Source organism: Xiphophorus maculatus, chromosome 23 (genome assembly GCF_002775205.1).
Source record: "Xiphophorus maculatus strain JP 163 A chromosome 23, X_maculatus-5.0-male, whole genome shotgun sequence".
NCBI lineage: Eukaryota > Metazoa > Chordata > Actinopteri > Cyprinodontiformes > Poeciliidae > Xiphophorus > Xiphophorus maculatus.
The window spans coordinates 11,673,854-11,698,307 of record NC_036465.1 but is presented as its reverse complement, the minus strand read 5'-3'; the positions used below and the strand labels follow the sequence as shown (position 1 = coordinate 11,698,307).

Below are 24,454 nucleotides of genomic sequence, written 5' to 3'. Positions count from 1 at the left end.
TAGCTGTCCGCGTAGTGGTTAGTAATGTTGTGTCTTATACATTTTTACATTGTCAAAGCGTCATTTACCGACACTTCTGTTAGCAATTAGCTCCGCTATTGAGCTGGATTTTCTGTGGCTAGTTGTGAAATATATTATATATCTTTTTATGTTTGAGGTCGAAAAGACCAGATTGTACTTTTTAAAAAAAAAAAAACATTTAACGCCAAAAATTTACTGATTTTGTTATCTACGATCAATTTCCCGTTTTATGATATTTAAGCTAACCAGTCAATCCAAAATCTGTCGCGTTCTCTTTCAGCTAAAATGGAAACTGGAAGCTCGGCTTTGGACAGGTAAAGTTACCCGAGCCTATGCTTCAAAGCTTCTGTTCTTCTAGAATATAAATTCTATAAATTTGATTATTGTTCTTAATAGGATTTCTAATTGTGTTTTATTCTTGTTGAGATTTGTCTTAATTCTGTCTTTTTTTTTTTTTGTTAGTTTTGAAGAGTTGGATCGGTCCTCAGAATCTGGTAGTATCTATGAATCTCAGACAAAAGCCAGAAAGCGAAGTAAACAGTTACTTCCGGCACCCCAGGTAAATGTTTTTGTTTTGTAGTATTTAATTCCTCATTAAGTTTATCAGGGAAATGGTTTCTGTCCTGTCTGGAAAAGTGAATTAGGGATTTAATGGTATTTTCCAGGTCTGGAAAAGTAAAATTAGAGTATGGAAATATATTTGTACTTCCTTTTTCTGTTCACCCATTAATTCATCATTATTTGGCCATCAAACTCTTCATTTTCTTACAATCTTGGTTGTTTGCAGGTTTTGTATTCAAGATCCAACCCATAAAAATATGCCTGCCTTATGTCCTGTCAAGTTTTCTATTGAAAAACTGTCTACAAAAAGAACAAAGAGATTATAATAAATTTAAAATGGAGAAAAAGTAAGGACTTTTCACACTGTGAAAATTGTTTAGGTTTCCTGTTTCAACTTTGGTATTTTTAATTCACCCAATGGAGCTATCATTTTCAGTTGTTATTAAAGGTCAAAATTGTGGACTCCTGCTGTTGTAGATGCCTAGAATAGGACACAGTTGCTCCCAGTTCACAACATATTCCTAAATAATTCTCTTTCATGTAAAGCCACCAAAGAGACCCAGGCGTAATGCGGCATTGAGAGTGACATCCAGTACCAGTAGCAGCCCCATCCCGGACCCTCCTGACCCCTCCCAGCAGCCATCACCATCCCAAGGGACATCCAGAAAGCCTTCCACTAGACGTGTGATGAGCGAGGACAGCCAGGGGATCAGCGCGAAGGATATCTATGATGCTGTGTGCTCTGGAAAGAGTGCCATGGTGGTGAGTACGAGGTTGTGAGGAAGCAAAAAGCTCACGGAGGAGGGGGAAGGTAATGATACGGACTTCAACATGAAGGGAGGGCGGTGCTAAAGGAGACATGTATAATGAAAAGTGAAACAAGCTGACAAAAAGAGAGGTGATTATGTGCTGTCAGTGGCTGACTAATGTGGCCTTAAAGAATTGCCTTTGATAAGCAAAGAGAGAGGGAGAATCTCGTTGGGTCACAGAGCCAATGATTGACAACACTGACCATCCCCACTATTGTTCCGCTATTGTCTGTTTTGGGTGAAGACTAACAGGTTAGATCCACATAACAAAAAGAAAGGAACTAAATCTGCATAGAACCAAAGTAAATAGTTTGATACATATATGTATAAAGTTACAGTTAAGTAAAAAAAATGATACTGAGTGAATGAATCTGAAATCTATGCTGTTATTGTAAATTACTTCTGTCTGATTTGATGTGTGTGCGGCTTCCTGTCGATTCAAAGACGGTGGTGGAGGAGTGGTTGTGCAGCTACAAACAGAGCCGAGAGGAAGGCTTGCTGGTGCTCATCAACTTCATTGTTCAGTCCTGCGGATGCAAAGGTCAGAGGTTAAATGGGAGGCCAGGGAGATGCTAGTTTCTATGTTGGGGGGTCAAAGTCATAGCGATTTTTTTTCTCCATTTGCAACTCAGGTTGTCATCTGTGGTATTGATCTCTGTAACATTGACAAGATTAGATTTAAGCTAAGGGAACTTGAATATGAACGTTCTAAAATGTATCTTCTAGTCATGGATTTTATTTAGATTCTAATGTAGACCTTTTTGCTCAGGTGTGGTGAGCAGAGAGATGTATGAAAGTATGGAAAATGCTGAAATTATCAGCACACTAACAAAGGAGTTCAATGAGGTAAGAAGGAAAACAAATGCTCGGTTTATGAGTTAGATTTTGGCTAAATATAAAAACTGTTTATACATCTTTGCAAGTGAATCTTTTTCTGCCTTCTCTGTTTAATTGAAGCTGGAATTAGATTCAGAAATCTAGTCATCTCTCTGTCCCATGAGATTATGATCCAAAAGATGGCGCACAGCGTGTTTGAAAAAGCTAATTACAATCTAATGTTGATAAATGGACTCATTAATTAGTTAATCATTACTGTTTTTGTCATTAGCAGAATAAACCACAGACTCCATATTATTATACAAAACAGATTGCAGAATATTAGATGTTTCATTTGTCTGCAGCTGATTGGTTTGTGGTTTGTTTTCGTCTTTGGCCAGGATTCTGTGAACTACCCACTGATCACCTCTGGTTCTCAGTTTAAGCGTTTCAAAGCCGGTCTGTCCGAGTTTGTTCGGGTCCTGGTCCACTCATGTCGCAATAGTCTCGTTTACGACGAATTTCTCTTCCCTTCCCTGCTGGCTCTGCTCACCGGTTTGTCTGACTCCCAGGTCAGAGCCTTCAGACACACCAGTACCTTACTAGGTAAGCACACCAGTGCATCACAGGTAAAAAAAAAAAAAGTAAGAATCAGGTGAGGTACCACTTTTTTTTTTACATTAACAAAGTAGCAGATTATAGTGAAGTGTAATTAGAAGTATACCTAATTTGGTCTAAATATATATAATCCCCTTTAATTTGATTTGTCTTAATAAAATTCAGTGAAAATAACATAGCCTTCAGATCTAGACAGTCTCAGAACTAAATCCAATTGGTACTTTTGGCGTTCACATACTCTCCATCCAATCTAACTGAGCTTGAGGTATTTTGTAACTAAAAACTGGGTAAAAATTTCAAGATGTACAAACCCAGCTTCACTGCAGTGAAGATTCATTCTAAAAAAAAAAACTTTGGGTGCTCAATACCAAATCCCACCTTTTATACACCAATTTATGTCGGTCCATAAAAAATCAGTTTTCAATTGTCAAAATGTGACTGACTTCAAGGTGTGTGAATATTTTTCACTTTTTAGATATAATTTTTCTGTGTTCTGTTTTAGCCATGAAGCTGATGACGGGGTTGGTGGACGTGGCTGTGGCTGTATCGGTTCAGCTGCAGACCACACAGCGGCGATGCGACATCGAGAACAGCAAGAATCCACGTGACCAAGACTCAGGCCGACTGGAGGAACTGAAGACCGCCATCAGAGAGGTAAAACACTCAAAACGCTGACTTAGCTGTAGCATAAGACATTGTTAGATTGTGAAGACTTTGAAATCAGTAATGATTTACCACAGAAGAAAGGTTCTGATATGGCTAATACTCTGTGCTGTTGCACAGACTTATCTGCTTAATAAACTCAGCTTCTATGTAGCAAAATGAAATTGACCTGAGCGCTGTTTTCATCGTTCTTCACAGAACCTTCAAAAATTACCCAAACTGATTAAAATTTGTTCAGAAATACTGTTTAATCTAACTGCACCACTGGAGTCATGTCATCAAATTAGACCATAACCTGTTTGCTTTTCTAAAAGCTTTGAATACTTAACATTAATTTTAATATCATTAAAGAGCTCAAGTGGTATAAATAACAAAATTCTAAAAATTCATCACAGGATCTGCAGCAGAGTTCTGCTGATGTTTATATGAATGTGAATGCCTGACCAATCAGAAAGAGGCTGCACTAGTTTAAGTTTTAGAGGAGCGAATCAAGAAGGAAACCTCTTCTCTTTAAGGATTTTTTTTATTATTTCAAACATGAATAAAAGACAAAACTAGATATCAATTTGTCAATATCAACTGTTGAGGACTTTTAATGCAGAGGGAAATGTGATAACATTGTGATGGTAATCTTACTGTAAAATGTGACGATGCTCTAGCTTTGAAATTCATATCTTAAAGATAAATAACAATAAAAGGTAATTGTCTTTATAGTATTTGTGTTAAACAAAACTTTTTCAAACATTTTCCCCCTATTAAAACAACTCAAGATTTGTTGAAATGATAATCTATGGAAACAACATGTTCATCTTTCTCACTTTTTCTTTGTCAGTGTTCATATCTGTGTTTTATGTTTTTGATGTAGCTGCAGGAGAACCGAGAAGAACTCTCATTCATGATGAACTCCATCTTCCGTGGCGTCTTTGTGCACCGCTACCGCGACCGACTGGCAGACATTCGTGCGACGTGTATTGAGGAGTTGGGACTTTGGCTGAAAATGGATCCTGATAACTTCCTCAATGACAGATGCTTGAAATATTTGGGATGGACTTTGTATGACAAGGTAAACACAGATGTGGTGAAACAGAAGGTGGAACACGGTTTTCTCTTTGCTCCAGAAGCATTTTAGATGATCAGGCATTGAAGATGTTTGTCTGGACATCCCTACTGGCCAAAACGCAGAAGAAATAAAAAATATTTTGTTCAACTTTTGACTGCAGATAAGCAGACACGACACAAGGACGGTTCTTTGTTTCAAAAATAATCTTTATCCACACATCAGTTACTTTTCCTTGGAGTTTTGTTTGGCAGTGTTAAATCTATTCATTAAAATTTCTTTTTTAGCCTATTTTGTGTCATGTATAAAAAGAGAAACAGCCTTTCAGAACAAACTTCCCTGAGTATGTGCGCAGGATGCAGAAAAGCATGTTACTGTATTTTTGTTTTCTATTTTCCTGCAGCAAAGTCCAGTGCGTCTGCAGTGTGTGCGTGCCCTGCAGGGTCTGTACCAGGAGAAGGAGTTCATTGGCCGCCTGGAGCTTTTCACCAACAGATTTAAAGTGAGCCCTCCCTCTGGATTGGACTCGCGCCTCATTTAATGCCTGTTTTCTTCCTCTATTTTTCCCCCCCAGTCTGCATCTGTCTTTTCTGTCTGCTTCTTTTCTCAACATCTGTCTCCCATCTATTGTTTGCGCTTTTTGTTTTGTCTCTACTTTGTTGCCTGTCTGTGTTTCTCCACCCATTTTTTGGTGCCTTCTCTCTGTATTTTAATGCCTATTCATTTTTTTTTTGTCTTTGCACCACTTCTGTTTGTTGGTATGGTCCCATCCTTTGTCTGGGCTTGTGCCTGGTTGTGTTAATTGCCGCCAATTACCCATAGATAATAAGCCCTTCTCAAATACATGAAAACCCTCTTAAGCCACATGTGCTGCTGCAGATAAATGGTCTTTTTTCTGTCATGGCTTACATCCTAATCAGCGAGTAAGCGTGTGTGTGTGGGTGCATTTATGCATATTATTTATCAGTTTGTTTGGCTGCTGGCACGATTGTACATTTATCTCTGTGTGTGTGTGTTGCGGTGCATAACTGAATTTCTGTGTGCTCAGGAAAGGATTCTCAGCATGGTGCTGGACAAAGACCCAGACGTGGCAGTGGAAGTGGTCAATCTGTTGCTGATGATCCAACAGTGAGGGCTTTCTCTGTCTCTGAGGGTTTCTTTGTTGATGTAATGCAGGAATATTTTTAGTAGACTTTTAAAAAGACAGAATATGCCATCTTCATTTAAATTGTTTAGAGTTTTAATTCTGATCTTCAATAAAAATTACAATGATCTTCTTTTTACAGAGGATTAATAGAAATTTTACATTTGCTGCCCATAGTTTTTTTTTTTTTCCTTTTTCATCTGATTTTGGAGGCAAGCCAAGTCCCCCACACCCCACTTCATAATCCATAGCAACTAAAGAATTTGTTATCAGAATCTGATGTCTTTGTCCAGGAAATACACAATCAGAGCTTTGCAGGTGCATATAAGGGTGATGGCCATATAATGTCCTCTCAAAAACAAAATTTTTAGCAGTCATAGCAAGATTTCTAGCTATTTATAAAAATGTTTGATAGATTATTTCTAATGAAAAGATGAGCACATTTTAGGTTTATAGTTGTTGCCTTTATTTTATGTACAGTCCCTCACAAATAGAAAAGAATAGAGAAAGCCTTTATTGTTGCACAGTGAGGAAATTCAGGTGTAATATCAGTGAAGTGACAGGTGTTTGAGTCACACGGATATAAAAGCATAAAATATGCAAAGAAAATATGTACAGTAAGGCAAAATTATAATATAAAAAATTTAAATTGTGTAATACAATCCAAGAAATATGCAACTGAGTAGAGTTGGATGGTATTTTAAAAAATTAAAAAAAATAAAACCCCCAACAGAAATGTTGTTTAAATGAGAAAAACTGCATATACCAGTAGGGATGTAAACACAGGCTCTCCAATAATGCTCCTTTGTGCACTTAGGATGCAGATTGTGGGAAGGTGAATCTGAAGAGCACATAGGAGGGTTGGACTCTTGGCTGCTTCTGTGATTAATCATCTTGTCCAGCCTGTCAGCTCAGGTGGACGGCCATGTTTTGGTATCTTCAATTTTGGGATGATTAAACAATTCTTCTTGGGATGTTTTAGAGGTTTTGAATCTATTTTGGACTCTAACCCTGCTTGAAACTTTTCCACAGTTTAATTTCTAACCTATCTGATGTGCTCCTATTTACTATTTTGTCGACTTCTGCTGGGAGTTGCTTGCATTGGTTTTTATTTAGGGGCATTAAAATAAATGGAGATAAAATTAAAAGCATATGAATTATATTTGAAAAAATTAAAACAATGTCTCTGTCCACTTCCACTTTATAAATATGAACCATTTTATGTTGTGCTATCGCATAGAGTACGTTAAAGTGTGACATTCTAACATGTAAATACTTTTCCAAGGCAAAGTTTTTAGTTTAAGCGTTTAGACGTTTATCTTACATTGTACATTTTGAATGGCATTTCTTTTGACTCATTAATTAAATGGTTTGGAGTTGACTGCGTTGCCCGTTTGTTTTGACACTTACAGCAGCACAGAAGACGACTTGATGGAGGAGGAGTCCGGTCACATCTACCCCCTGGTTTACGCTTTGCACCGAGGCCTGGCGTCTGCAGCCGGAGCCTTCCTCTGCCACAAGTATGTTCGATGTTGTAAGAATCATTAACTCCTGCTGATCCACAATATTAGCATTGATAGTAGCTCCTTTTTTTAAGCAGTTCATGTTTGAATAAGGTCTTTATTTTCCTCTGAGTAAATACCATTTACTAGTTTGTTTATGTGTGACAGGCTGAAACGTGTGGTTACTACTCAAAGCCAGGATGACAATAATAAAAGCAACAATGCAGCGTTTTTTCAAATACTCATCTCTTTCTACATCCAGAGTGAGGTAGCCATTTTGTTTTTGTGATCTCTTAATTTCTGTCTCTTGCTTCTCCTGAACTGATGTTCTCAGGGTGGTTTTTCAGTTCCTTTTTCCCCCTCATAGATCCCATATTTTCTTATTTTTGTAATTGAAGTCACTATGTTGTATTTTAAAAGATGGAAGCGGTTTAATCTGAATTGTTTATGCAACAGTTCCATGAGCATGGTGCGTACCTGGTGGACAGTCTGTGGACTGTGGCCGGCTCTGAGCTTAGAGACTGGGACACCATGACGGCTTTACTGCTGCAGGATTCTGGTGAGGAGTGTTAAGGGTGTGAGTGACTCGAGCTGTATGTGCAAAGTTGTATTTAACTCCATGCATTATTTCTACTTTGATATAACATTCTTTTTTTATAGTTGCCAATTATAATATCTGTTCCGGGAGGTCATTTCTTTTAATTTCTTTGTCTTTGCCTTCTTGTTGCCAGGTCTGATGTATGAGGAGGAGGGGGCGCTCCTGGAGATCATGATTTGTGCCATCAGACAGGCAGCTGAGGCAACGCCACCAGCTGGGAGAAGTCAGGGCAAAAAGGTGTGAATAAATGTTTGCAATAGCTTTATTATTTTGTTTTCACAATCTAGTTTTGAAGCTAACTAAAATCTCATTTTGTCAACCACAAACAAAAATTGTGGTTACATTTTGTCTCCTCTGAACTTTTTTGACACATATTAGATCCTGAGCATGAAGTTGAAGAAGATTCAGGAACAAGACAGGACTCGCATTACCACACATTTCATCCCTGTACTCCCACAGCTGCTTTCCAAGGTGCACAGCTGAACTCATTTATGATACTTCATTTGTATGTACCGTAATAGAACATTGCTTTAATGTAAAACTTTAATCTGCCTGTAGTACTCAGCTGATGCAGAGAAGACGAGCCTTCTCCTCAGAGCTCCTCTTTACTTTGATCTGGACATGTACAGCAACACTCAGTGGCTTGAAAAGGTAAGAAAGCGGTCATAAATGGCCTCACCAGATTTGTGAAGCCATAGAAATGAATGTTTCATTTTCTTGATCCATCCTTGTTTCTATCAGCATCTGGACCTGCTGCTGTCCCAGATTTGCACCATCATTAAGAAGCATACAGACGCTGCTGTGCTGCAGGCCTGCGCCCTGCTGGTCAGCACCCTCTGCTCAGAGAGCCACACCTTCTCCTCCCGTGCACACCTGGTTTTTGGTCAACTGATGGACGAGCTGACCGAGTGCTTCAACTCCTACCTGAGCGACTTACTGCAGGTTCGAAAATCTCTCTGAGAAGCCTGCATACCATGAGATACAGCTTTATAAGCACCTCTATGTTTTGAAAAAGTGAAGATAATTAAGAAGAGCAGACTGGCTCTTATTTCCTCTTTCAGCCTTTCAGTTGGTGTGTTTTATTACTTAGGGTGCAGCAGATGAGGATGGAGTATACAATGCAGCTTCAGCCTTGAAAAGGATTGCTGCCTTGTGCAGGTGAGCTCGTATAATAGATAAGCTTTGTATTGACGATGCTTTTCATTAGAGATGCGTTTGACTCTACGCTTTGTGTGTTTTCAGTGCCAAGGACCCGACTAGATGGGAGCTGCTTGATTCCTGCATGGAGTTGCTGAAAAACAGGATAGAATCCTTGGATTTTGACACTGAGGTTTAAAGCAACATTTTATGTGATAATATAAAGGTTGTTCAGCTTGATTAGGATTTTACCTCATGAGAATGATGAGAGTAATGCAGTGTAATGAAATGTCAGATATGGCATGTACTGTATGTCATAGCTTCAAAGCACTACAATCGGATTTAGCTAGAATAATAATAAAGTTGACTATTGTTTTTTCCTCTGTGTTCCATTTGAGATGTGTTCATTCAAGTCTGAAGGAGTTGCAGGAAGTCTTTTTTTTATTTAAACAAATATCCAAAGAAGTTATTTTCGACTTGTTTCTGTGTGATTTCAGCTCTTGGTCGCGGCTCTGAAGTGTGCAGCTTTTCACCTCATGTGGGCAAAATTGAATGCAGTCAACCTGAATCCAGCTGAGGTGCTTGTTTCTATTTTTAAATCGAATTTACTCTGATTTAAGTAGTATTTTTCTTTAACAAGCAGCCTTTATTCCGACAACATCTGCATTAATTTAAGCCAAATAACATGGTGCAGATTATGTCTCAGCCAGTTTATCAGTCTGTTAGTGGAGAGCTTGGCTGTTTGTAGAGCCATTGTGTGTCAAACAATTCACCAGATATTTTACCAGCAAGAAAATCGTGCAAAAAATCTTTAAGTCTGAAATCACAGGATCATTTTATATACCCTGACTATGCATTAATTCATTCATTATTGCATAATTCGACACGTGTTTCATCTCTAATCTTCATGTCTTATCGCTCGTTAAAGACAAAAGCATTCAATATTATTCACCTTAGTTAATTGTCCAAGCTAACGTTCTCTAATATTTCTCAAATATGCAAGTTTTCTCACTTGAAATACTCCCTCAAAAATACATCAATCATTAATTAATTGTTACTCACAAGCACATATCTTTGAATTACTGCCTCCTACTTTGACTTTACTAATGCCGAAGATAGAGAGTCCAATGACGGAGACATTTATGTTTAACAATCATTTCACTGTTTAACTATAATGTTTTATATTTACAGTCTTTCTCTCTGTTGTTATACCTCTATTTCTCAACTTTTTTCCCAGGGTGACTTAAAGCATCTTAGGAAAGAGGTGCGTTTGTTTTGCAGAATCTGCCAGACTTGTTTGTCTCTGGACCAGACTGAGATAAGGGATCAGGTAAAAGCTTGATGAAAATGAGCATCATTCTTTGTGCTGACTGCACAGCCAGAAAATAAAATTAAAACATTTAACCTTTAATAGAAATTGCCAGTAAAAGGTATTGACTATTGAATCAGAACCAGCTGACCATTTAAATCTAAATCAACGGCCAATTCCAATCTACTGACATTAGAGTGTTTGTGGATCTTGAATTTTACTTGGTAAAACTAGAACCTGAAAAAGTCAATTTTCTGTTTATCTTCCCATTCTTAGGCATTTGAGCTGCTGTGTGACCTGCTGCTGCTGTATGGAGCGGTTTCTGTCCGCGGTGAGCCTGTCCTCCGAGCGCTGGTTCACCTGCCGTCCGACTCTCTGCGCGCTGAGTTGGCATCTTTTCTCCTGGACTACGTCTTCAACGGCAGTGAAAGTATCGAACTCGATGGTACTTTTATACCAACTCGTATCACGGGGCCAGCTCGGACCTGTGAAAAAGTTTAAGTGAAAAAGAAGACTGTTTTCTCAGATCGGCCTTTGCACATTTTTCACTTTTTCATGTTTTCTTTCTGAGAATGTTTAATCATATTCCTCCCAACACCAGCAGAATCTAGTGTGGAATATATTTATGGGCTGTTTGCTTCTGCCTTATAAGCATCTGAATCCTCTAATCAGAAAATAGCCTCAATTAATCTTATATGCCTTATTTTTTAATTTTATGTAACCCTTGCTCTCGTATTTTTAGATGAAGATTTGGAAAAGAAGGTGGCTCTTCTTCACAAGAAACGCAACCAGCTAGGTGGCTACTGTAAGCTGGTCCTCTACGGCGTCCTGGACCTGTCTGCTGCCACCAATGTCTTCAAGCACTACAGCAAGGTGGAGTAATAATCTTTATTATTTGTGCTCAGCTGAGTGCTTTGCCTTCTTAGTCCTGAATCATTCTTGGATGAATTAGCTAGATTTGGAAAGGCTACTAAAACTAATTAATATCGAAGAGGATGTGTGGAAAGTGGAGGAAGGTGATAAAATTTGTTTTGGAACAAGCGAGGTGCAGAAGATGAGTCATGGAGAACAGCGGCTAAAACAAGCATCCATGACGTGAACGGCGTGGATTATTTGCACCGTCAGACACTTACAATTAAAGTGCATTGACATTTTGTCATATCTGGTTTCTTGCAGTATTTTAAAAACTTTGGTGACATCATAAAGGAGACGGTGAGCAAGAGCAAGCTCATCAACCCCATACAGAGCGCCAAGATCGTGTGCCTCAGCCTGCAGCAGGTGTGCGCCTCATTTCACTGCTATATAGGGTGGGAGTGTGTGGCAGCAGATTTACAGGAAGAAAAAAGTCAAACAAAGATTGTGTGTGAAGAAAGATGTGCACACTGTACTGATTTGTACCCATTTAGGAAACTAAAACAGTTGATACTGAACATATAGTATTGTTTCTATTACAGAAAATCTCTTTTCTTTGCAGACTAATATCTAACACCTTAATGTATGAAAATGTGGTAGAAATGTGAGTTTAGATGCACCAATCAGATGTTTAGAGGCAGGTCTCCAGTCACCATTTTCATAAAGCTCTGACCTGCCTTTACTATTCTGAATCCTCTTGATGGGCTATAAATAATAATTCAATATGTTTTTTGCACCTTCTCTATAAACTGTAAATTAACTTCTTTTTAAGATGTTGTTTATTGCTAAATAAAATAATGATTTTATATTATTTAGATGATTTTTCTCTGCAACATGGGTAATCTATAAATAAAGTAAAATCTTCCAGGTTATGGGACAGAGGTATTTATACTGGTAAAAAATAATTGTAGCACATCTCATATATAAGAAGCATTTTAGTTCACCAATGTCTTTTATTTTTATTTTTGTTTATTGTTTCAAAATAAATAACAGGTGTCAGACGTAATATTTGAGAGGAAAAGCTCTTATTTACGCTTATGTGAATTGTTAAATAATTTATTTGGTTACTGTAATTGTACAGGAGTGTGAGTAAAGCTTTTATTTTGTAATAGGTTAGAATATTCTTTATTAGGAGAAGCAACTTCACACAGAGTAAGAGAGAGCAGTCTGTTACGCAGCTCTGCAGCCAAACAGAATATCGCTATTGTTTCAAACAGAAGATGATTAATGGGTTGACATTTGTACTATCATAATTAGCAATTAGTGTGATTAGACCGGTTAGCATTATTGTTAGAGGTCCATGTGTGCTTTTACAATAGAGTAAATGGATAATTAACTATAATAATACAAAAATTGTCAACATCTCCTAATGCAATTTGTTCCTCAGGAGAAATAATTAAGTCTCTTCAAAACAAAATTCAAACCTCTTGTTTAGTAGAATTACAACCATTTTTTGAATCACACTTGGTATTCAGCCAACCTGAAAGCCGGTGCACCGTGTCTGTGTATGCCTGCAGACACATTAAAGGTTTCACTATAGAGCATGTTTATGTAAAGTCATGACTGTGTGTGCTCAGCTGTTCTCTGAGATGCTTACGGAGAGCCACGACCAGCAGGATTTCGCCGAGATTAGAGAGTTGGCTCGAAAGCTGGCCATGAGCTTTGGCGTCGATCTGCATCGTTCCCGCAAACAACTGGTGGCCCTGCACCTGTTAGTAACACATTTCTCCAACACACTATGTCTCTTAGCTTTATAATGCTCTAATGCAGATGGCAACATGTTAACTTGAATATTTTAACAATTTTAAGTTTGGTATCCTGAGGAGTATATTTTTATAGAGTTGCTTTTTAGTTTGTGCAATAATCTCTAAAATGTTTTTCTTGTCAGGGACGGGATCCGCTTTGCATTTCGTGTGCCACAGGAAGGAGAGGAGTGCCCAAACATGGCGTTCCTAGAAGTCCTCAGCGAGTTCAGCTTCAAGTTGCTTCCACAGGACTGCGCCCAGCTGTGAGAACCCCAATGACAACTCATCTGCATTCATACACACTTAATTACTCTCACATCTAACAAAGTCTGTCTGCGTGTCATTCTATGCTGTTAATTGGGAGTTTCAGCTATTTGAAATTTTGCCTGGGCTGATTCAGCTCATTCTTCAAAAATGTTTTGTGCTATACAGCCTTCCTGCTGAGAACAGTTATTTATATTAGGAACAACAGGTGAATTCATGCAGTGTGTGTGAGACAGCATGTGTTGTAAAACAAGGTTTTATTGATTTAAAAAGGCTAAATGTCATGTCACCCTGTGTGAGTTTTCCCTGAATAACAACGTCCACACCAAAGAGTGATGTTTTCAGAGTGACCTGGTAGTGGTCAGGAATGATGCATCCACTTAAAAGAAATTTTTTTGTTTTTTTGTTTTACCAGTTTTACACTAGTCGGGATGGGAAAAGCTGAAATGTCTGCTTATAAGTCAATAACAAAATAAAACTCTTTCTCACCTAAACTCCAGCGTTCCAGGGATGCCTCCATTGGTATCAGGTTTAGATTTACTGCTCCTCTTGTTTCTCTTCAATCTGCATTCTTACCTGTAGCTCCAAAGTGACAACTCTGGCACGGCTTTCTTAAGACGGGCTCTTTAATTTTTGCCGTGAAAACTACAGAAATAAAAGACAAAGCTTTAGACATAGATACATTTACAGACAGACAGGTGACACGTGCTTTGACAAAAAAGTTACCTCGTGGCCGCCTGCCACTTCGGAGGTCTTTAACAGAATGATTCGTCGTTGTACACTCTAAACCAAAATATTAAGTAATTAAAACACCATAACCAATAAATTCACAAAACATTACAAACATAAATACAAAATACCTTGACAACGACAGGACACGAGGCTGCTACACATAGCTCTGGCACCAGCTTCTGCTTCTTCTATGGTTACTTAAGTCTCGCAGCCTCACACATGTACACAAATCTCGCGATACCTTTCGACAAAAAATTATTTGACACGAAATAAAATACAATCATTTAACACAAATCTTAAAACGTGAACCAAACAACTTAAAATACATTATTCTATCTTTCAGAAATAAACATACATTTTTTCAAGAAATAAACTATTTTATTGACACTTACACTCCCACCAAAATCACTAATTGGTTCTCAATGTGATTTTCCAATGAGTGTCAAGAGTAGAGTCTGTTTTACTCTGTATTAGTCTCAAGTAATGTCACTACCTTGTGAATAGGTCTTTCTAAATATATCAACCTTGTCAGTGGTTTTCCTTTGTCAAATGTTGTTTCACTTGTCTTTAGTTTCACCTTTCGAACCTTGCCGTCTGGGCTTTCTAGAGTCTCTACAACTAGAGCTAGTTTCCATTTACATCTTGGAGCATTGTCATCTTGTAGGATCACAATGTCATTAATGTGCAGGTTCCGTGAAACTTTCTGCCATTTCTGTCGCTGTTGGAGATTTAGCAGATATTCTCGTTTCCATCTTTGCCAAAACTCGTTTGCTAGAAATTGTACTCTTCTCCATCTTTTGTTCAAGTACAAATCCTCTCTGCAAAACTGTCCTGGAGGGGGGAGAATAACTGAAGACTTCATCGTTAATATGTGATTGGGAGTTAATGGCTCTGGACCCAAGGGATCATTAAGATACTCTATACTTAAGGGTCTGCTGTTAATGATGGCCATTGTCTCGTAAAGAAGTGTTCTTAGACTAGTTGTATCAAGTCTGTTTGAGAATTTATCTAACATTGCTGTTAGTACGCTTCGTACTGTCCGAATTTGGCGTTCCCAGATGCCTCCCATGTGGCTAGCTGATGGAACGTTCATCACAAACTCGCAACCAATAGCTCTTTGTGGTTCTTGGTCCATATCCTTCATTAGCTCCAAAAACTCTCTTCTGGCTCCCACAAAATTCGTCCCTTGGTCACATCTTAATTGTCGAACAGGACCTCTTATGGCGATCAGAACCCGAAGAGCGCTCATGAAAGCATCAGTTGATAAGTCATCAAGTGTTTCAATATGCACAGCTCGTGAACATAAGCAGGTGAACAATAATCCATATCTTTTGACTTCCTTTCTACCTTCCTTTACTATGAATGGGCCAAAACAGTCAACACCACAATATGTAAAAGGAGGTGCTGTTTTTGTTCTTACTTCTGGTAACTCTGCCATCTGTTGGACATTTGTGGCCTTTCTATATCTCCTACATTTAACACAGTGGTAAATGTGCTTAGAGACCATACTTCCACATCCTAGAATCCATATGCCATTTGCACGCAATTCATTTATGGTCATGCCTCTTCCTTGGTGATGTACACGTTCATGATAGTGTTTGACGATGAGGGTTGATACATGGGACTCCTTGGGAAGAATTGCAGGATGTTTGACATGATGATGCAAGGCTGATTGAGACAATCTTCCTCCCACCCTGAGAACATCGGATTTGTCCAAGAAAGCATTTAGCTGCTTTAGTCTGTTATGCTTGTGCAGAGAATTTTCCTTCTGTGATCTGATTTTCTGTATTTCCTCAGTGAAAGCTTCTCTTTGCACTAGCTTGATAATGAACACTTCTGTGTCTCTTCTTTCTTCAAGATCTGTTACTTTGTTTGTTCTTTCTTGAACACCTTTAAACTCTTTTATGCATCGTTTGAGTCTGGCAATAGCCTTTACAGCTCTCGACCAATCAGAGAACTTCTTTAGACGCTCTAGAACAGGGTTCACTTCTTTTGACTGCACGGTGTGTGCATGACCTGCACGAAGTTCAGGATCTGTCTCTTCAACTTCTCCCACCATTTCCCTTTTGATTGGAAGATTCTTTCTCCAAAGGAAATCTGGACCCTTCAACCAGTTTGATTCTTTCAGTTGTGCAGCGGTTAGACCCCTCGAGGCCTGATCAGCCGGATTTTCTTCTGAGCAGACATGCTGCCATTTGTCAGGACTCGTACTGTGTCTTATTCGTTGAATCCGATTGGCAACGAATGTGTGAAATCTTTTAGCGTCATTGCTTATATATGCCAGTACGACTTGTGAATCTGTCCAATAATATTCTAGTAGATTTTCAATTTCCAGTTCTTGTTTGATTACATCCGCGTTGCGGACTGAAGTTACAGCCGACGACAGTTCAAGTCTTGGAATGGTCATTTGTTTGATGGGTGTAACTCTTGCTTTTCCCATGACGAGTGAACAGCTTATCTGTCCTTCCTTGCTTATTGCTCTAAGGTATGAACATGCGCCATAACCGTCGAGGCTCGCATCCGAGAAGTTATGCAATTCATACTGTATGATGTTGATGTCTTGTGAGTAGCTTCGTGGAATCTTCAGAGCTGCCAGCTTAGGCAGGTCTCTCAACCATGCTTCCCATCGTGGTAGAATGTGGTCTGGAAGATCATCATCCCAGTTAACCTTGTTTTTACATAATGTTTGGAGTATTTGCTTTCCAATCAATGTGAATGGGGCGACGAACCCAAGAGGGTCATAGATGGAAGCGACAGTCGAGAGTACCCCTCTTCTAGTCAATGGGTGCTCTTTAACTTGAACTCTGAACTGGAATTCGTCTGCTTCTACGCACCATTGTACTCCAAGTGCACGTTCAATGTGGAGTTCTCCAAAAGCCATGTTCTGATCTTTGGACTGAGCTTGTTCTTCTTGGGGAATTGTTGCAAGCACTTCTTTATTGTTTGATACAAATTTATGCAGATGTAGTTTGCCTGTTTTGCAAAGTTCCCTTGACTCTTTGACCAGCTGTATAGCTTTGGCTGTTGATGTTACACTAGCAAGTCCATCATCGACATAAAAACCTCTTTGGATGAACTCAACAGTCTCTTTGCTGAACTTGTTTTTACCTTGCGATGCAATGTGTTTGAGTCCAAAATTACAACATCCAGGAGATGAGGCTGCTCCAAAAAGATGTACTTTCATCCTGTAAACTGAAGGTTCGGAGTTCAAATCACCTTTGTCCCACCAAAGAAATCTTAAATAATCTTGATGTTCCTTAATGACGTGGAATTGGTGGAACATTCTTTCCACATCACACATAATGGCGATGGGGCCCTTTCTAAATCGGCATAACACTCCGACCAGTGTGTTGGTGAGATCCGGTCCAGTCAAAAGATGATCGTTTAGAGATGTTCCCTGGAAGCGTGCAGAACAATCAAAAACCACACGTATTTTCTCAGGTTTGTGGGGGTGGTAAACCCCATGGTGCGGGATGTACCATGCTGTCTTGTTGTCCAGCTCTTGTTCTGGCACCTTTTCTGCATCTCCGCGAGTTATAATATCATTCATGAACTTGACATAATCTTTATAGTATTTCTCATCCCTTTTGAGTCGACGTTCCAATGAAGACAATCTGTGTTCAGCACTTTGCTTGTTATTTGGGAGATTTGGATTGTCTGTTTTGAATGGTAACGGAAGTTCGTAATGACCATCTTTCTTCTGTTTTATGCCTTTGGTCACCTTTGACATGAACAAAATGTCTTCCTGTGAAACTGGATTGTCATCTGTTGCATGTTCAGAGAAATCGGATTCCAAAGCCTTAATCACATCAGTTGGACTGACTTCCTTTATTTGAGTTCTGCATACGAAATGCACTTGTTGCTTGAATTCAACTGCTGGTTGTGAAACAGGAAATACTTCACGAACAATGATTCTGTGACTTGTACCGATGATATCATTGTGATTTTGAACTTGAGACGAACAACCAACTATGCTCCAGCCGAGATCAGTTAACTGTGCGTAAGGTTGGTTCTCTTTGCCTGCAAGAACTTCACGTGGTAGGAGAGCTTGTTGACAGTTATAGCCGATAAGTAGACCAACTTTGCATTCAAGCAGTGGAGGTAACTTATCTGCCAGCTTTTCCAGATGAGGCCACTTTAAGGCAGTTTCAGATGTTGGGATATGTGATCTGTTGACAGGGATAAACTCTCTTGTATAGACTGGTGGCAATGTAATTTTCTTTTCATCCTTATATCCTCTAACTTGAAGGTTTACCAGCTTGTCACATGGTATAACTGTTGACTTGGTAGACATAGTTGACAAGCGCAGATTAACTTTACTTTTATTTGTGTCAAGATCTTGGGCCACTTCATCCAAGATGAAGGATGTATCACTCTGTGAATCAAGGAGTGCATAAACTAAAACCTCTCTGTCTGGGTCATTCTTTGATGAAACCCATACAGGTAGTATAGAGGATGTCAATGTGCTTGAAGTTGCTTGAGTTACTCTGTTAGAGATCGCAACCGTTGGTTTGTCTCCTTCTTTAGCGTCAGCTTCGTCCTTGTCTTGAGACTTTTCAGTCACTGCAGGTATTACCTTTTTACGCTCAATGAACGTGTCATCGTGCAGACATGTTGGATGTCTCTTTTGACATTTTTCACATGTGCTCCTTTTGTCACACTTCTTGGAATGATGTCCTCTCTTTAAACATCCAAAACACAGCCTTTCCGCTTGTGCAAACTTGATACGGTCTTGGAGTGGGGTTTCTTTAAATTTGAAACATTTATCAAGTGGGTGACCATTTCTTTTGCAGAAAAGACAGGTTACAGTATTTGTGTGATTTGAGTTTGTTGTTAGTGTTTTTGCTTGGATGACTTGGTTGCGTAATTGTTTGGGTTTACTTATTTCCAAACCTTTAAGAGCTTGCATTGATGCTATGGGATCACATGCTAAGTCTGCTTCAGTGGATACAAAATCAGCAAACGCATGAAAAGATGGATATTCTCCATCACTAGCTCTTCTTATTTTCATGGCTGTCCAGTTCCATCTTGTGGTCAACCAATCTGGAAGTTTTAGCAAGAGTTTCTGGATTTCCATACAATCATTGAGAACCTCCAATGACCTTATATGCAACATTGCAGCTTCACAATTCTTCAGGAAGTCAGCAAATTCTCTCAACTCACTTCCATCCTTAGGGTTTATTTTAGGCCAACTGTGAAGCTTATCTCTGAAGCATTTTCCTATGGTGAATAGATCTCCAAAACGTTTTTCCAGCACTTTCCAAGCTGAGTCATATGCTTCATCTGTCCCCACTAGAAGAAAACCTTCCACTGCTCTCTTCGCGGGTTCACCAAGATACTTTCTGAGATAATAGAGTCTCTCATTCTTTGGAATGTTTTTCCTTTCTATCAGGGTTTCAAATGACAACTGCCAATCTTTGAACTTTAAAGGATCACCAGTGAACAATGTCGGTTCAGGAGTTGGAAGACGATTAGCACTTATTGCTTCTGCTAGTATTCCAACTAGCTCGTAATTTGACTGTTGTTGAGCTGCAACAGAGGGAACCTGTGTGGCTTGAGGGGTGAATGGTGGACTTGATGCTTTAAGTGTTTGGCTTATGATGGCCTTAGGTTGTTCACCAGGACTTTGTTGAGTTTGGTTTATTACTGTAGGAATATGTGGCACAGATCCAACAATTGTAGCATTATGGAACTGAGTAGCATTTAGAGCTGGAGAAGAACTGTGTGCTCTGACAGGGATTGCTTGGATTTCACTTTCTGCTTTAATGCTCTGTGATGAACTCTGACTTGCAGAAATACTTTCAGCTTCATCATAAACCTTTGCTCGTGCTTTTGCAGCATTAAATTTTTTAACTTCTTCCAAGCGTTTAATCTTTCTTCGCTGCTCTTCCATTGCTTGCTGCTTTTCCAAATTTTCACGTTCCAGTTTTTGTAACTCAATTGTTTCCTTTTCTTGCTCTTCCATAACTGCTAATATTTCTTGTGATGCAGCTGCCTCAGCCTCTGCTTCCAGTCTCTTGGTTGTTTGTGAGCTTTCTGAGCTACTTTTAGACCTTCTGGATTTTGACCTTGATGTCGTACTTTCAGATCCTAAGCATGACCCAAAATCTGGCCATGGCTCTTCGTCACCTTCTGCAAAGTCTCCTTGCAGTTGTTTCTCAGCTCTTCTGACAATGAATGCAGAAAGTGATGTACATGCATCTACTTTGCGCCTTGCATCTGCATCAGGAGTTTGTATTTGTCGTATTTCTTCATAAATGGTTTGCATATCTCTGCAGGTGATGTTTACATTGTTAATCAGCTCCTTTAATTCACTGTCTGAAGCTTCTTTTCTTAGTATTACTTTGCTCAGTCTTGCTTCATATCTCCATTTTTCAAAACCAACTGCATATCTGTGTTGAAGCGTTTTAAGTTTCTCCTCTTGAAGTTCTTTACCTTTTTCAGTTAATGTTCTAACTCTTTCACTTCTTCGAACAGTCTGTGGTTCTGAGATTTGCTCAGTATCATCTTCCTCCACTTCAGTACATGATACAGCATAGAGCTCTTTATGATCTTTGTCAGTCATCTTATAAGTCTGGTTAAATGTCACTCAATGCTCTATTTAAATTGCAAAACACTCCTTACAAATTCTAACTTATGTGACTTGAATATTACTTTTTATATTACTGTACCTGTAATGAGCTTCACTCTTAATACACAACACTCTTTTCTTAACAACAACACATCACTTCGAAGTTCAGTAGAAAATAAGTAACCTTTTGACAAATGTTATAGAAACTTATTGTGGCTTTAAACTTCACTTAAACCACTCTTATTTTACTCTTAACACTGTCCTTTCTTAATTTCCACCTTACTTCAGTTGTACAAGGTTGTTGCTGCTGTGCTTGACTTCTTGTGAACGGTGAGCTTGTCAAATGGCGCCCTCTTGTGTTACACCACGGTACCGTCACTCACTGCAGCTGCCGTCTTCTTAACGAGCTTCTTACCGGCGCTGGCTGGGCGAGTTTTCACTGTAGCTCCAAAGTGACAACTCTGGCACGGCTTTCTTAAGACGGGCTCTTTAATTTTTGCCGTGAAAACTACAGAAATAAAAGACAAAGCTTTAGACATAGATACATTTACAGACAGACAGGTGACACGTGCTTTGACAAAAAAGTTACCTCGTGGCCGCCTGCCACTTCGGAGGTCTTTAACAGAATGATTCGTCGTTGTACACTCTAAACCAAAATATTAAGTAATTAAAACACCATAACCAATAAATTCACAAAACATTACAAACATAACTACAAAATACCTTGATGACTACAGGACACTAGGCTGCTACACGTAGCTCTGTTCCAGGCGTCTGCTTCTTCTATGGTTATTTAAGTCTCGCAGCCTCACACATGTACACAAATCTCGCGATAACTTTTGACAAAAAATTATTTGACACGAAATAAAATACAATCATTTAACACAAATCTTAAAACGTGAACCAAACAACTTAAAATACATTATTCTATCTTTCAGAAATAAACATACATTTTTTCAAGAAATAAACTATTTTATTGACACTTACATTACCAAAATCACATCAGACATTCAACAAAGAGTCTTCTAGTCTTTGTCCTTGAATCCTGTCGCTCTTTCATTCCCTCCCAGAGCCCAGTTTCTGAAATCTGAGTGTCCCAGTGCTGCCCTCTCCTGGCCGTCAGTTGAACTGTATCGCCGTTCTTTGGTGTCTCGCACCTCCAAGTACAAAGATCCAGCTGAGGGAGGCAAAGCCGACTCCTCCCTTGACACACCTGTGACCAAACGCAAAAGGATAACAGCTCAGGGTGGCACTGACTTATTATTTTAACAGTAGTATTTAAAGAGCAAACATTTTGTAATAAAGTAGTCATAAAATGCTTGTTGGTAGACTCTTTTACTTGTCGTTTGTCTTGTCCAGGTTCAGCGTCTAGCACTGCCAGAGGTTCACTGTTGGAGAGCAGCAGCATCCAGAGCCACCTTCACACTCCTGCCCTCACTTCGACCGTCCTGAAACAGAGAACCAAGCGGGCGGCTGCCCAGAAGCCCAACGCCACAGTGTTGGACAGTGGGAGCATCCTGACTGAGCTGGAATCGGAGGATGAGTTCTCCTGCGGGTGAGTTGGATTTTATTATCACAACATCTGCAGCGTTCACCACGTCTGTGTCAGACTGCTGGGAGTTACAGTTGGACGTCTGCCAAAAGCAGCAATTTGGTTTCAGTAAATGACTACCAGGCTTTTTTCCGACCAACAGCAGGCCAGTCTGCGCTCCTTTCTAATTTAATAATAATGTTTCCAGGCAAAAAGGAAAGTGGATATTGAAATAAACTGAGCTGTATGGAATATAGAAATTAGGTTACGAATTCCAGTTGTTTTTTTCTTGCTCCTGCAGGTCCAACATGCGAAAGGTAAAGCCAACCAAACGTGGAAAAGCTTCTTCTGTGCAGACGTCTACACAGCAAGAAGATCTGGATTCTCACCTCAATTTGTAAGGCTGACGTTTGTTTATTTTTGAAAATTCTGTTTGTAGCCAATGAAAAAAATAATGACTCCCGTTATTGTTACCCAGGCTTTCACTGATTGAGGATGACATTTCAAAAAGGGCTGGGAGCGACATTTCAGGAGAAGAGGAGCCTGAGATAGAAGATTACGAAAGTGACAAAGGATCTGAATTTACACTGGTAAAAACATCAATGTTTTGTAAATAAGTCAAACTTATGTTTTTATGTGTATTTCTAAGGGTCTTTTCGCACCTGAAGTCTGGTGCACTCGGTTAGATTGGAGTCCAAAACTAACATTTGCTACATTTTCAGCTGGTGTAGTTCGCTTTCACACCGCCTTGTGTCAAACGAACCAAATCCTTCAAAGGTGGCGTCAAATTTTAGCAGTTGTAAGATTTCTCTTTTGTTTTTGGTACAAGACCACAAGCCATTTATCCCTCTAGCACTAGACTCACATTTGTTTTGATTGTATTTACCCAGAATGCTATGCACTGTAGTCTGCTTCTTACATTCGAACTACACCAAAGTTCACTTCAATCAAACCGATACCTTGGTTTATAAGCGGACCATATTTTGCTTTTTGTTTTGGTCCACATCAGAGTTTGAATATGCATTCACACGTCACCCAAATGAACTGGACTTTCTAGGCAAATGAGCCAGAGTTTGACTGTAGTGGAGTAAACAGGGCTGGTGTTGCTGCACTTTAAGAATATGTAAGTAGAATGGAAGATAGTCGGCTTGAGCTAAACGCCATGGTGCTGCCCTCAAACTTATTACAACACAGATTAAAGTACCGTTTTTCAGGAGGGTCTGCGTCTCTTTCTAATGCTCAGAATCATGGTGTAGAATTTTCCTGTGAGGTTTGAACTCTTCTTCTAGCACCGTACTACGGCAACTTGTTTTTGCTGCTTTGGTTTGTGTAGAGGTGGAGAAAAGGGCATGCACCTCAAAATTTCATCCAGACTCAGTGACGCTGGTTGCCTGGAAACCGAAAAGAAGCAGCACATCTTTTCAAGCTGCAGTGTGAACAAAGAGTAAAGCTTGCTGCTAAGAAAAGCCCTTATATTAACTGATGTAGAGGAAGAGTGGGAGTGGCGGTGAGCAATATTATTGTAAATGCACAAGATTTGAGGCGCTTTCAGCTCTTTTGTCTAAATAAATGAAGAGCAGTGTCAGGTGCCTGTGGCACTTCTCTTAAAAAATAGAATAAAAAAAACAACTTCAGCCAACAGAAATCAGATCTGCAGAGCTATCTTTCCAGCTAGAGCTGTGCTAAGCCTAAAATTATTATGACTTGGACACAGGATTGGATTCTTTGCAGAGTGTATGGAATATTGTTTGCTTGGAAATGAGGAGAATCTGCATCTGATAACTTATTTTTTTCCCCCTCCAGCCATCAACACGTCACACCTCGGCCAGCTTCCTTGATGAGCTCTTTGACTGAGAGCTCATCTGAGAGTTTCATCTCAGCATTTCTGCATGTTCTGAGTTTGCACCAATCATTTCTGTGAAAAGAAGAAGAAAAAAAACATACATTTTCCAAAATTTGTTAATCATACCCGCTAAAGTTTGATTCTGATTACTATTTTTACAATTTAGAAAAAGTTCAGAGTACATTTTTAGTTAGATCACTGTCTGCCAACAGTAAGCTAAAGGTTTGTCGTTTCTGCCACTTCTTTGTTCAGCACTTTTGTTAAATAAAATGATTAATGTTACAAACTTGTGCTGAATGTTTCTGAAAATTTCCTTGACAGGTGATGCAAATGTATTTCCAGACATTATTTCAAAAAAGTCGCTGCTGTTTTTGTTTTTTTTCCCCAACATTAAACATTCATATTATAGTTTTGTATTCAACTGAGGACGATTCAGTTGAATTGTCCAAAAGTTGTTGAATTCACCTAAATTAACCTCTCACATTTTGTTGATTTAGTTTAGATATTAAAAAAAAACAAGGAGACAGTTTAATATTTTATTATAAACTATATTTGAGCAAAAATCACAAATGAATGCAAAAGAAAAGTATGAATTTATTGAGTTCTGCCTATATTTCCTCC

General features: G+C 39.0%; 2 protein-coding genes across 3 annotated transcripts; one reads left to right on the top strand and one right to left on the bottom strand.

The window, feature by feature from the left end:
- The first annotated feature begins 306 nt into the window (after positions 1–306).
- stag3 (stromal antigen 3) lies at positions 307–24,114 on the top strand. Its single transcript, XM_014469903.2, has 31 exons — positions 307–335; positions 484–580; positions 1,129–1,344; positions 1,836–1,932; positions 2,161–2,237; positions 2,609–2,813; positions 3,328–3,479; positions 4,354–4,551; positions 4,949–5,047; positions 5,594–5,673; positions 7,102–7,209; positions 7,360–7,459; positions 7,648–7,750; positions 7,923–8,026; positions 8,168–8,260; positions 8,348–8,440; positions 8,531–8,731; positions 8,880–8,947; positions 9,032–9,119; positions 9,424–9,504; positions 10,164–10,256; positions 10,512–10,680; positions 10,978–11,108; positions 11,412–11,513; positions 12,725–12,858; positions 13,036–13,155; positions 21,530–21,705; positions 21,819–22,014; positions 22,292–22,387; positions 22,469–22,580; positions 23,794–24,114. The coding sequence occupies exons 1-31, from the start codon at positions 307–309 to the stop codon at positions 23,842–23,844; spliced, it is 3,669 nt and encodes a 1,222-aa protein (XP_014325389.1). The 3' UTR covers positions 23,845–24,114.
- On the bottom strand, positions 13,734–16,279 carry LOC111607126. Of its 2 annotated transcripts, XM_023329038.1 has the most exons (3): positions 14,017–16,279; positions 13,883–13,939; positions 13,734–13,801 (listed from the first exon to the last, which is right to left on the bottom strand). In XM_023329038.1, the coding sequence occupies exon 1, from the start codon at positions 15,945–15,947 to the stop codon at positions 14,349–14,351; it is 1,599 nt and encodes a 532-aa protein (XP_023184806.1). In that variant the 5' UTR covers positions 15,948–16,279; the 3' UTR covers positions 13,734–13,801; positions 13,883–13,939; positions 14,017–14,348. The 2 variants fall into 2 exon arrangements, with proteins under 2 accessions (XP_023184806.1, XP_023184805.1); XM_023329037.1 differs by having other exon boundaries at positions 13,883–16,279.
- Positions 24,115–24,454: the final 340 nt, after the last annotated feature.

Bases quoted from the DNA above. Each gene is read 5' to 3' on its own strand.
- LOC111607126 (XM_023329037.1), bottom strand. From the start codon at position 15,947: ATGGTGGGAGAAGTTGAAGAGACAGATCCTGAACTTCGTGCAGGTCAT.
- stag3 (XM_014469903.2), top strand. From the start codon at position 307: ATGGAAACTGGAAGCTCGGCTTTGGACAG. The intron at 336-483 runs GTAAAGTTACCC...TTTTTTTGTTAG, and splicing joins GGAAGCTCGGCTTTGGACAG to TTTTGAAGAGTTGGATCGGT. The intron at 8,441-8,530 runs GTAAGAAAGCGG...TGTTTCTATCAG, and splicing joins ACACTCAGTGGCTTGAAAAG to CATCTGGACCTGCTGCTGTC.